General features: G+C 37.5%; 2 protein-coding genes and 1 pseudogene across 2 annotated transcripts; all 3 read right to left on the bottom strand.

The window, feature by feature from the left end:
- Positions 1-18: 18 nt before the first annotated feature.
- On the bottom strand, positions 19-1921 carry LOC133711598 (probable leucine-rich repeat receptor-like protein kinase At1g35710). Its single transcript, XM_062137703.1, has 2 exons — positions 139-1921; positions 19-53 (listed from the first exon to the last, which is right to left on the bottom strand). Exons 1-2 carry the CDS (start codon positions 1919-1921, stop codon positions 19-21), a joined length of 1818 nt encoding a protein of 605 aa, XP_061993687.1.
- A 3572-nt stretch (positions 1922-5493) lies between these two features.
- LOC133711597 (G-type lectin S-receptor-like serine/threonine-protein kinase SRK) lies at positions 5494-5856 on the bottom strand. Its single transcript, XM_062137702.1, has one exon. The coding sequence runs from the start codon at positions 5854-5856 to the stop codon at positions 5494-5496; it is 363 nt and encodes a 120-aa protein (XP_061993686.1).
- On the bottom strand, positions 5724-9196 carry LOC133712882 (G-type lectin S-receptor-like serine/threonine-protein kinase At1g61500; annotated as a pseudogene).
- Positions 9197-12725: the final 3529 nt, after the last annotated feature.

The following is a 12725-nucleotide window of genomic DNA, read 5'->3' as shown; positions in this document are numbered from 1 at the left end:
ACATGTTGTTGCTCAAATTCAAGTAATATAACTTGACAAAGTCACCCACAAAGCTTGGAATTGAATCATTGAAATTGTTTGTTGATAGATCAAGATATTCTAGATCAGTAAATGATTTTAACTCTAAAGGGACACGACCTGAAAGTTGGTTGCCATCCAATATCAGCTTCACCATTGAAGTCAATCTCCCAAACTCCTTCGGAATCGTCCCGACCAAACGATTTGAAGAAAGATCTAGCTCATGAATTTGGGTTGCTTCTCCGATCTCAGGTGGTATAGAACCAGTAAGGTTGTTTCCGGCTATTCGTAGAGTTGCTAAATTTGGGCACAGTCCCCAATTTTGTGAGAGTTCACCATAAAATTTATTGCGACTCAAGTCTATAAAATTCAGATTCGGATAAACACCGAAGTGTTCTGAGATGTTACCTGTCAATTGGTTCCCTTCAAGATGGACTCTGATTAAGCTCGTGCAGGTTTTCAAGCTTTCTAAGATTGGACCAATTAGATTGTTGCTTTCTGCTGAAAAGTTTGTGAGTGATCCACCTCGACAAATGTTTTGTGGCAAATAGCCAGAAAATTGGTTTATACCCAAGTGCAATTTTGTCAACTTCTGGATATTTCCTATATTTTGAGGGATAGAGCCAGAAAGTTGGTTGTCACGAAGGAAAAGGACTTCCAAGGATTGCAAGTCAGCGAATGTTGTTGGAATTGAACCACTGAATTGATTGGTGCTCAACATTAGAGACACCAAGGATTTCAAATTCCCTAACTCTTTTGGAATGGTGCCAGAGAGATTATTTGAATTAAGATAGAGAGTGGTAAGGTTGGTCAGATCACCCAATGTTTTCGGAATTGAACCACTAAGTTGATTGGTGCTCAACCCTAGATCCACCAAGGATTTCAAATTCCCTAACTCTTTTGGAATGGTGCCAGAGAGATTATTTGAATGCAGATAGAGAGTGGTAAGGTTGGTCAGATCACCCAATGTTTTCGGAATTGAACCACTAAGTTGATTGGTGCTCAACTCTAGATCCACCAAAGATTTCAGGTTCCCTAACTCTTTTGGAATGGTGCCAGAGAGGTCATTTGTATGGAGATAGAGAGTGGTAAGGTTGGTCAGATCACCCAATGTTGTCGGAATTAAACCACTGAGTTGATTGGTGCTCAACTCTAGATCGACCAATGATTTCAGGTTCCCTAACTCTTTTGGAATGTTGCCATAGAGGTTATTTTGGCCGAGGTAGAGCCTGTTAATGTTTATGAGATCACTAAGTGATGCTGGAATTGAACCATTGAGTAGATTATAACTCATTGATAGATTCACTAGCGATTTCAAATTCCCTAGCGAAGGAGGAATAACATCAGAAAGATTATTTTTGTGGAGATAGAGAAATGTAAGATTTCTAAGAAGACCAATTTCTGGTGGAATTCTCCCGGAGAATTGGTTATTAGAGAGGTCAAGATGAAGGAGTTTTGAAAGGGAACTGATTTGAGGTGGGATGACATCAAAGAAATTATTGACGCTGATATCAAGATATTCGAGATTGGGGAAGGACAAGAATGAGAATTCATGTAGCGTACCTTGTATACCGAAACTGGCAATGGTTATGTTGGTGACACTTCCAGCAGCATTGCATGAAATACCAGCCCAAATGCATGGGCTTTCGTTTACCTTGGGGTTGCTGGAAGAATTGGTGGCATTTGTATTAGAAGTCTTGGGAAGGTAAATCCAATCCTTGAGCTGGTTATTATGGGAGGTTTGATTTAGAAATCTGGCTTTCCATTTGAGAAGAGCCTCTACTTCAGTAGTTGAACTAGCAGAAGCAAAATGTGGAAAGTAGTTTTGTGATGAAAGTAGGTGAACGTACAAAAAAAGGCAGTAAACTAGAGGGCATACTTTTTCAAAAGCTAAAGATCTCATGGCTTTTGTTTGATTTATTTGGCTATACAGACTACAAAGTATGTTATAGGCTTATAGCTGTTAGACCCAATAGGATTTATTTATAGGCTTTTTACACACATCTTCTTTTTGGGGTATATTTGGGAGTTTCTAATACACAGATACACTTGATCGAGTCAAAGTCTTTGAACAATAATGTTAAAATTGGAAGTTATGAATTTTCCAAATTTGGATGTTTAGTGACTACTTTTTCAAAGATTCTTTTAGAATGCCATGAGTAAAAGGGAAGAAAATGTAAGGGATGGAGACATTAATTGACTGTTTTTTTTTTTTTTTTTAAACCCCACCCCAACCCACCCATAGTGGGGCTCGAACTCCTGACCTCCCAAATGAGAGTTCAGAGCCTTACCACCCCACCAACACACACACCAAACATTAATTGACTGTTAACTCTGCTGAAGTTTATGCCATAACTGAGATTCCATTAATGTTCAAAAAAAAATTGAGCTTCCATTAAGAATTGACAACTAATAGGAATCTTTATGCTCATCCACAAGTATAAAACGATAAGATAGAGACTATAATGGCATGTAGGACTGAAAATATGATGTACTTTGTTTCCATTGACGCTCATTCATTTCTTAGGACCTGAAAATATGGAATTTCTAATTTTTATGGTGGTTATAAAATGAGTCTAGAATTAGGTCAAGTCTTATCCAAACCTGGTTAATTGATGTGGACTAACTATGACACAGTCTAATGGACCTGTTAATTGCCGTGTCACTCGGTTCAGTCGAGTCTTTAGCAATAGCATGTGCTTTGGAAAATTATAAAACAAGAATCTGATCGAATTGATGGATATTCCTCCCCTAATATGAAACTAGCAAGAGAACCCGCGCGATGCCGCGGGATTGTTTTCTTTCTATTTTAATTTTTTTATGTTCGGTTTTAAGTTTTCGGTTCAGAAAAACAACCAAGCTGTATTTAAATGAAATAAAAAATATGCGCTAAACAAATTTTTCAGAATTTAGTTTACAATGTATGAATCTAATTGAAGCATGTACAAAGCATTAATATGAGCATTATATCTTTACAATAAATTAGGATTATAAGGTACAACAAAATTATTTCCAATTTGTACATTATTTTTTATTACAAATTTCGTATCATCATGACGACGTCTATATATTAAAGGAGCATTTGTTTCAAATATAGTATTTGTATTACACTGATATATCAAGCCTCCTTTTCTCATAGAATAACTTCTTATGAAGGTCATGCATCTGTTCATATATAGTTAATAAATTGAAATGCACGACATGTTCCAGTAAGGTCTAAAGTCAAAAGACATGGATTCAAGAATCTATTTTAAACAACAAATAAAAATATAAAGTAGCAAAACCAAGGAACAGCAGCAAACTAATGAAGCACAGGCTACTTTGCATAAAGTTTTTAAAAGGTGAAGAAATCTGCAACAAAATCATCGAATTAGTTATATATGGATGAAAGCTAATCTCGACACAATATTCTTATAGGGCAAAGCAAATGAGACAACAAAAAGGGGGGAAAAAAAGGAAAAGAAAAAAAGAACTCCAGGCTGAAGCGGAATACACTATAAATAAGATCAAACAAATTCAATCATAATTATATACAAATGATAATTAAGTGTATCATTAATCAAAACACGGACCACTTAATCAGTTTAATTTTAGAACAATAATCTAGAATCAAAAGTAAAAAAATAGCTAGACCAAAGACCCTGAATAAGGAATAAAAGATTAAAACCAATTGAATGACACTGAAACTGAAACTATTTAGCCTAAGAAACCATCAACTAAATTAGCTAGGAAATACAGGTAGAAACAAAGCATGATACTATAGTGTGCATTTGATGAATAAAAAGAAATCAGCTATACTTTACCTAGAAACCAATTTGTAAAGTAAATCGAGAACATATACTAATATCAAAAATACCCAAAATACCCCCCTGCTAAGGGTCTGATTGGTCAGCCCGTACCACGTGTACTTTGCGTCTGCCGTACGCAAGACTTTCTCATACAATTCCTAGCATAATAGAAACATTCATACTAGCAATCAAGAGTTCCTAACATGCTGGGAATTGTATCATTCTATATGTTTTACACACTAAAAGACGAGACATTTGTTCATTATTTTGTGCAACAATGAATATGATTTTGTTCGTTGTCAACCCACCAATAATGAGTATAGAAGACAATAATGTAAAAGTAAAATTGTCATTATATACCAGCAATAATGCGATGACATGTTAGTCTTAATCAATTATGAGCTCAATAGTTGTGTGAAAACTCTGATGACGATCTAATGCTATGTAGAAACACAAAATAAAGTAATAGTATCCAATGAAGACATAGAGATCCATTAAGTATTAGTCAAAGTGTTATATAATGCAAGATTGAAGCAACTAGAAAAGAACAAAGTGAAGGTGCTCACTTTGGTCTACAAATAAATTGATTCCTACAAACTGATGCAGACCTATAGTCACTCAAACTGCTCTTTCTCCATATCTAGACGATTAAAAAGTGTGAAACCACCTGGAAATGAAACTAAACACATTTTCCCTTCTTCCCATTAATTTCACAATCCAATTAAATCTGAATAGAAAGCTATAGGCCTACAAAGTCACTATTCTGTTATGTAGATTCTGCTATAAGCTGAATCTGACAATGGTGTACTTGCTTTGCCATTGTGGAAGCTACAGGGCACAAAATGAAAAACTGTTTCTCAGGCCTATACGAGATATGTAGGTCTAAGTTACTGCAAATTTCAGCGCTATATTCCCACTGGTTTAGGAACTATAGCTTTCCAAAGTCAATCTACAATAATTTTTCTGTTTTGACCCTTCAACATTCCAACCGATATTCCAAGAGTTTTAGGACTCCAAATGCAGAAGCCTTATATGGGAAAACACGAGACATATAGAACTACAATCTCACAAAATGTCAGAGCTTATGCTTTCCCAAAGAGTTTAAACTGTTAGGTTTAAAACAATTTAAGTACAACCACTCCACCTTAGAGATGACATTGCTATATACAAAATAACAAAATATGAGTGTCAGCATTGCTGATCAAAACCTAAGGTGCTATACAATAGCTAAACTTGGAAACCTTCTCATTGATAATTCCACAGGTCACATCTCATAATTACTTGAATTTTAATCTCATACGGCAGTAAATATATAAACAAAGAATTGTGGGTTGAAGTGGTGCAGTGTTGCAATGACAACTCAAAAACTATGTTGGTCCGAAATGACTCAACTATGTATATCAAATTTTGTCATGATAAATCTAGAGGAACCAATTTCAATTGTTGAAATTCTTTCGAGGAAAAACTATCACATGGTGAAGACTTAACTTTTGTATACAAAATTGTCAATACAAAGTGTAAACACATCAATGAAGGTGCATCTCCTCTATGAAAAGACCTTCATATACTACCTACCCCAACAGAAAGGGTTTGTTTTCTACACCAAGAAGAAAACCTTCCATATGTATAAGAACCCCTTAAGAATGACCAAAAGGCATTGCATTGTGATGTAACAATTTGCTAGCACTTATCGACCTTCAATCATTGTAATGCTAGCTTCATTTTTGGAGGAATTAGTATCCTCAGAGTGTGGTTGAGGATGAAAAGCTGAGTTTTGGATAGTGAATACAGGCATCTTAGGTTGTGGACCATCTTTCTCACTACTTAACATCAAAGCTATATCCGCCATGGTTGGCCTATCCACAGCTTTGTCTTGTACACAGAGAAGCCTGATTTGCACGCATTTCAATACTTCCGATGAGGAATATGAATCACCCAATATTTCATCTACCAACTCCAATCCCCTGTCTTCATTCCACAAGTTCCATGCCTGTAAAGGTTCATATATGTGGTTTAAGCTATACGAAAGAAACTGCTCATGAGTCCACATTTTACATTAGAAGTATGAACTTACATAGCCTAGAAAGCCTAGTTGTTGGTCATATAAAGAGAAGCTGGTATTCTTCTTGTTGCTAATAATCTCCAAGACCAATACCCCGAAGCTGTAGACATCAGATTTTTCAGAAAACATCCCCCTCATGGCATACTCCGGAGACATATAGCCACTGCATAGCAACTAATTAGTACGTAACGAATGCAACATGTTGAAGATTAGAAAGAAAATGATTCTTACCGTGTTCCCACAACTTTTTTAGTATTTTCTAGATTTTGTGTTCCTTCAACTATGCGTGCCAATCCAAAATCTGAAATTTTTGGATTCATTTTCTCATCCAAGAGAATGTTGCTGACTTTCAGGTCTCTATGTATTACCTTCACATAGGAATCATGATGGAAATAAAGAAGCCCTCTAGCAACACCCTGAATAATATTGAAGCGTGTTGCCCAATCAAGCACTGCTCTCTTCCTCGTATCTGATTAAATAATCAATGCACCTAGTCATTGTAATCAGTAATGGGTTTTCATAAATCATGACTCCCATGCATGCAACAATGAAATATCATGAGACTGTTACCCTTTCACAACTTGGTTAAAACCAAATTTCTAGCCTTCTTTAACTGCTAGGATATGCACACACAATTATATGAAAATAGTAGTGAATGCATCATAGAGATCTGAACTAAACAAACAATAGAGATTATATTGTACAGACACATTCAATATCTAATGGTTCTCTGCATTATATATGACAGACATAATCGATATCTAATATCTGAAAGTAGTCAGTGGATTATGTGTCTCTTGGGTAATTTATTTCATGTGACTCTATTCATAGCTTTATCTTAATATGCAGTTGTGATTCCAAAACCCAAATTATGCCGAGGTTGAATACTTACAAACTTTTCTCATCTTTTTTTGTTAAATAGCAAAAATAGGTCAGATCTTACTTTACAAAGAAATTTTCATGGTTACCCCAAGTTCGACATTTACAAATAGCAGAGATACTTTCATTGAATAAGAAGATAGGTGAAGATGAGTTTTGCACTGCAATTGAATATAAAACACTAACAAAACTAACCGAATAGAAAAGTATCCAAGCTTTTGTTTGGCATGAAATCGTAAATCAGTAACTTCTCATCCTCTTTAACGCAGCAACCCATGATCCTAACAAGATTTTTATGTTGAAGATTGGAGATCAACATCATCTCGTTCTTGAACTCTTCAATACCTTGTCCTGAGCTACTAGATAGTCTTTTTACAGCTATTTCCTTCCCATCTTGTAGCATACCCTATACGAGGTCCTCAAGTTAATCATGGTGTTCATGTTTGTCTTCTTTACCAGTTACAAAGCTGTATTACCCAAAAGTAAACAAATATGTACCTTATAAACAGGACCAAAGCCTCCTTGCCCGAGTTTGTTTGTAATGCTGAAATTGTCTGTAGCAGTTAATATGGTATCAAAATCATAGATCAATAGCTCTGATGGATCATGTTTTCCAATATATTCTCGAAGAGTGTCCCTAGAAGTTGGAATCGGTTCTGTTCATTCAAAGGCAAGCTTTGTTAATTTGCAAGTATAAACCTCAAACACCAAGTCAGAATAAAACAACAAAAGTTATAAATATCAACCAGTATATAACTATGCATGCTCTTATACAGTTCTGCAGGGAAGTTATAATGATTTGATTAATGCGTAGTCTAGTACTCCACAGAGAGACTGATAAATGTGCTAATATATCAGAATAACTGATCTCCTCTATCTCATTCTCTTACCCTTTCGGTTAGCTCGCAACCTGTGCAAACCCAACACTATGGCAACCATGATAATCATTAAACCAATAGCTGTAAGGCAGGCAATCAACTTAATTGGCTTTCCTTCACCTGCACATTAATTTACAATACAAAAACAAACATAAGGAAAAGATTAGATATTGCTAACTATAGTTTTGCAAGCATTGTTATCACTTACCTAGTTCTCTACGTGCTAGGCAAATATAAATATCAACTCCCTCCTTGGAAAATTTCTGTATATCAATAAGGTCTTTGTACCAGACTAGACACCCAATATTATTAACAAGTGCATAAGCCAGGCATGAACAATTATTTAGGCACTGTATCTTGCAGTCATTGAACTTGTCTTCAAGATCCAAAGATGCAATATACTGATGATAATCTGGTACTTTCGCCCGTATGATCTTCCAAAACCCATCATCATTATCATCTTGTTTTCCTTGCAATGGTACTGACTTCTTATTTGTTTGTCTCTCACAGAACAATTCAGTTTTCCTTACACACCCACTGGTCCAGACCCTTTGCTCCATTCCTGGTGTGACTTTGGTACAAACCCTTTCAAACACTTGCAGATTGGAGATTTGGAAATGCTGCAAACCCCATAAGGCCCACATGCTCCATAGATGTCACATCGATTCTTTTGTGTCTCGTAGTAGAGTGACCAGTTCCTACCATTTTCTGAACTCATAAGCTTTATCTTTCCCTGTGAAGAGAGGTCTAAATATGCGAGAGTTTGCTCGGGTAAGTAATAAGAGAAATACTTTGTTCCATGTTCCACATTGTCATCTAGTTTAAATCCACTTAGATATCGATCATCCATAGTTGGTATGCCGATGAACTTTGATTTATCCCATGGCCCAGTTCTCCAGAAGGGAATTGATCGATTAATCCAAATGATCACTTGTGATGGCACATCTGCTGGCCGTCTGAATTCAGCTGTATATATCCCACCAGATGGATCACTCTCACTTTTCCAGGCAGTCAAAAAACGGTTGTTTCCATATTTACTATCATATCCCAACACCATGTTTGGTAGCATAGTGTCACACGGATGATCAAAGCTCTGCCATATTGATTGATCAGCTCCGATAACATCTTTGACAACAAAGTTTCCATCGTCTAAAAGAACTGCAGCAACTGAACTAGTATTAGATGATGAAACCTGTATAGTATCATTGGTTGACCACACAGAATTCTGTTTCCCATCTACAAGCTCCAGACTCCCATTGCTGCTAATTCTCAAACTAGCCAAGGTGTCTATAAGAGCAAGAGGCTTATCTCTGTTAGCCACCCATACCACTTTACGTGGAAATATATCCTTGTATCATATCCCCACAAACTTGTTACCAGAACTATTAGGACTGAAAAAGCCCAATTCGAATTTTAGGCCAGGAGACACTAGAGTTTGTCCCTTGGATAATGGGTGTGAAGGAGTTATGTTATATATTACTTCAGCGCCATACTGTGACCGAAGCAAACTGAAGATGAATGAGAAAAACAAAGTAGCGCGCACTACCCAGTTGCATCCCTACCCCAATATGTTTCCCAGAAGAAAAGATAATCGTACAATTAATCGGATATCTATGAATATCTGTTACGCCCCGTATCCGATTTATCCTTTTTACTGTGTCTGAGTGAATTACTATACGTTTTACCGTCCTTGGTTTCAGTTTCTACCATTTAGGGGGGGGGGGGGGTGCTAGAAGTTGATTTTTTTTGGGTTAACAATTTGAGAATATTTTCTTCATGGAAGTTGTGGGGGACGTTAAACCGAGTCCGTGGACGTGTGGTACGTAAGAATCGGGGTTCGTATGTGAAAGTTATGGCCGAAAATGTAAGAGTTACTGTTCACGGTAACTTTCTATAAATATAGAAAGTTACTGTGGTGAATGGCCATTTTTGGAAACCTACCCAGTTTTTCTCTCTTCTTCCCCGATCCTTTTCTCCTCTTCGGTCCGATTCTTCCTCCTTCGATTTCTTCCTTCTCCGGCCGACCCACGACGGAATCCTGGCACCGGCAAGCTTGCCTCTTCCTCCTTGTTACATCTGTGGTGGTGTTTTGCAGTGATTCGGCCGGAGGAGCTCGAATTTGAGCCCTGAAGTTCACTGTAGCCGATCGGAACTTTCGTGGATTTTCGGCGATTCCGGCCGTTTCCGGCCACCAAATCGGCGTCGAAGGTTCGGTTTTTGCCAAGGATCATTTTGCCCCTAGCCTTGAGCCACGATTTGCAGTGTGGAGGTCAAATCGACGATTTCAAATCCTAGGGTTCTTGGGTTTTTCTGGAAAAAAACTTCACCGGCCAATTTCAATCACTTACAGGTAAAATTGGAACTTATTGTAGTTGTGAAAAATACTTGGACTGTTGAGTAGGTGGTGCTGCCAAATTTTGGTGGCCTGTGGTGGTGTTGCCGGCGGCGCCCATGCGCCGCCAATGTGGGTGGCGCGTGGTGGAGCGTAGGGTGGAGTTTTGGTTTCTGTTTTTAGCTAATTAAAATGTACATGAGTTATAGAGGTTGTAATTGTGATTTTGGTGAAAATTGGAAGAGTTCGAATTGTTGGAAAACTATAATATCGGTTATCGAATATCGAGAATCCGAAGATCGGATTTCTCTTGAATAATACCTAGAATTTATAAATCGACGAATTGGATTCTATGGTGTAGTTTGGAGGGAATCCGAGATGGATTGAAAGAGTTCGGTTTAAGGGGATGATTAGGATTTTCATTATCTAATTATCGTAAACTTAATTTCCGTTTTGTAATTTCATTTTTACGAGTATTATTCGTACAGGACGAGAGGAGTCTTCATACGAGGAGGATATCGAGCGACGTCAAGATTGACCGCATACCGTGAGTGGACTCTTATTTTCTTAAAGATTGATGCATGCATTTAATTCTTGAACAAGTGCTTTATTTAATTATCATATTACTTTCGAGCATATGACTGTTTTCAGATTTTGATTTCGATTTATCTCGTGGAATTACTTTCAACGATGATTTTCATGAAGTGATTATGATTCATTCCGGTTGTGAATTTCGGATATAAATTTTGTTATGCTCGGATTCGAAACTATGATTTATGTTGTTTTTCAACAAAGTATTTTCCATGGTATTTTTCCAAAATGGAATATTAGTTCATTATTGAACTTCCTTGCTTATTCATCATTGACCCGAGAATATCTTGGCGTGTGGGACACGCCGTTGATTTATTGTTATTTTATTATTTATTTATCGACTTTTGGTTTTGGCATTGGGAATGCCTTGATGATGATCTTGGAATTGGTTTTGTTTCGATTAATTGAGATTATGATTTATTATTATTTCTCGCCTATTTTATTTTGAACTTGAGATTATCTTGGCGTGTGGGACACGTCGTTGGAAATTCATTTGCGAGAGTTGGGGAAGCCTTTTGTATTTATGGATTTATGTGGTTTTCGGATTTTCTTTTGCCATACTTTGGGTGACTATTATCATTGCTAGCATTGATGTCCGCCTTTGTGGCGAGGTGATGGGATCACCGAAGCCCGTCCGCCTTTGTGGCGCTGGTTACTGTCTTTGTGACAGTAATACTGAAGCCCAGTATCCTAATCACTACACATAGTGGCGTGTGGCTATATAACGGGAGTATATGGGAGTACTTTAGCCTGGGAGGCTATCACCCGAGCCTGGGAGGCTCATTCATATGGCTATCTTCTTCCCCGGCTTTTATATTATTTTTGGGCTAGCGGGGTCTAGTCCGATGATACGATATTCAGCAGGTTGGATTTACAGTTTCCAGTTTCCAGTTTCCTGATTTTTAAAGATAAATGTTTTACCATTGTTGCATGCATCGAGTTTTTAAAGAAATAAATGTGGGAAAGTATAAAATCCTTTTTCTTTTCAATTATTTATTTTGTCCACTCACGCTAACGTTTTCATATACTTTTCCCCTGGGTCCTTCGGTTTCAAATGCCCAGTTCACAGCGTTGCTGCTCGGCGCATTTGGAGTGAGCCATAGTGACCGCACCTGCTTCTGTCATCTCGTATAGTAGGTTACCTGTTTAACCTACTGAACTTTATATAAATTTCTGTTTTAGATTGCTCTGATTACTATGGGAATTGTGACCCGGACTTGTAATGAATTGTATTTGAGGTCCATGACCTAACTTTTGTGAATGGTTGTATTTTAAATTATGGAGCTTCGTTGGACTTTAAGCTTTTGAATTATTATTTCTATCTTTGAGTTTGAGTTGTTTGGAATTTGGGAGCAGGGTGGCTCCAGGAGGATACGGTTGGGTTATTAGAAGTGTATTTGGTTTCTTACAGGTTTGGGTTGCCTACTTTTAGGGGAGATTTTGCTGAAATTTTTGGTAAAATTTTCTTTAAAAGTGGGTCCCGCAGGGTCACTTCAAATTTCAGGGTGAAATCTGGGGCGGGTCCTGTCAATATCTCTGAGAATATCTCAAACTCATAACCCTATTACAACTAGGTCAAGTAACCTAGAGTTTGGGCCAGACACATATTCTGGATTTACTTGAACACTCCCCCTTGCATGTGTCGCCCAAACGTGGTGCTCCTCTCGTTGCCTCATTAAAAACCTTGCCGAGTAACAAAAACCATGTGGGACAAAAATAACCTCGGTCGAAAGGGAAAAAGAGCATAACACACCCTTCACGTTTCGAGACCATACATGTAGACATCTCCCCCCGATGTCTTCATCTCCCCCTGATGACAACGGTCATGGGAGTTCGCATAACTTCCGCAAACGATGCTACCAACATGTTTCTCGAAAGTGGAATTTAGGCAATGACTTAGTGAGCAAGTCTGCCACACTGTCCTCAAATCGAACCTAGTTCACTTTGATCTTGAGGAGAGTCTGTTGTTGCTGATTATCCTTGGTGTTGTTGCTTTTGATGTAGCCTTGCTTCATTTGTTCAAAACAAGCAGCATTATCCTAAATGCTCGTAGGCTCATCTGTGGTAGACTTCAAACCATAATTTTTCGAACATGCGTAATTATGGATCCAATCCATATACATTCACGAACCACTTCATGAAGAGCAATGATCTCTACATTGTTCGAAGGTATAGCG

This window comes from Rosa rugosa, chromosome 5 (genome assembly GCF_958449725.1).
Source record: "Rosa rugosa chromosome 5, drRosRugo1.1, whole genome shotgun sequence".
NCBI lineage: Eukaryota > Viridiplantae > Streptophyta > Magnoliopsida > Rosales > Rosaceae > Rosa > Rosa rugosa.
This window is presented reverse-complemented; position numbering and strand designations above follow the sequence as displayed.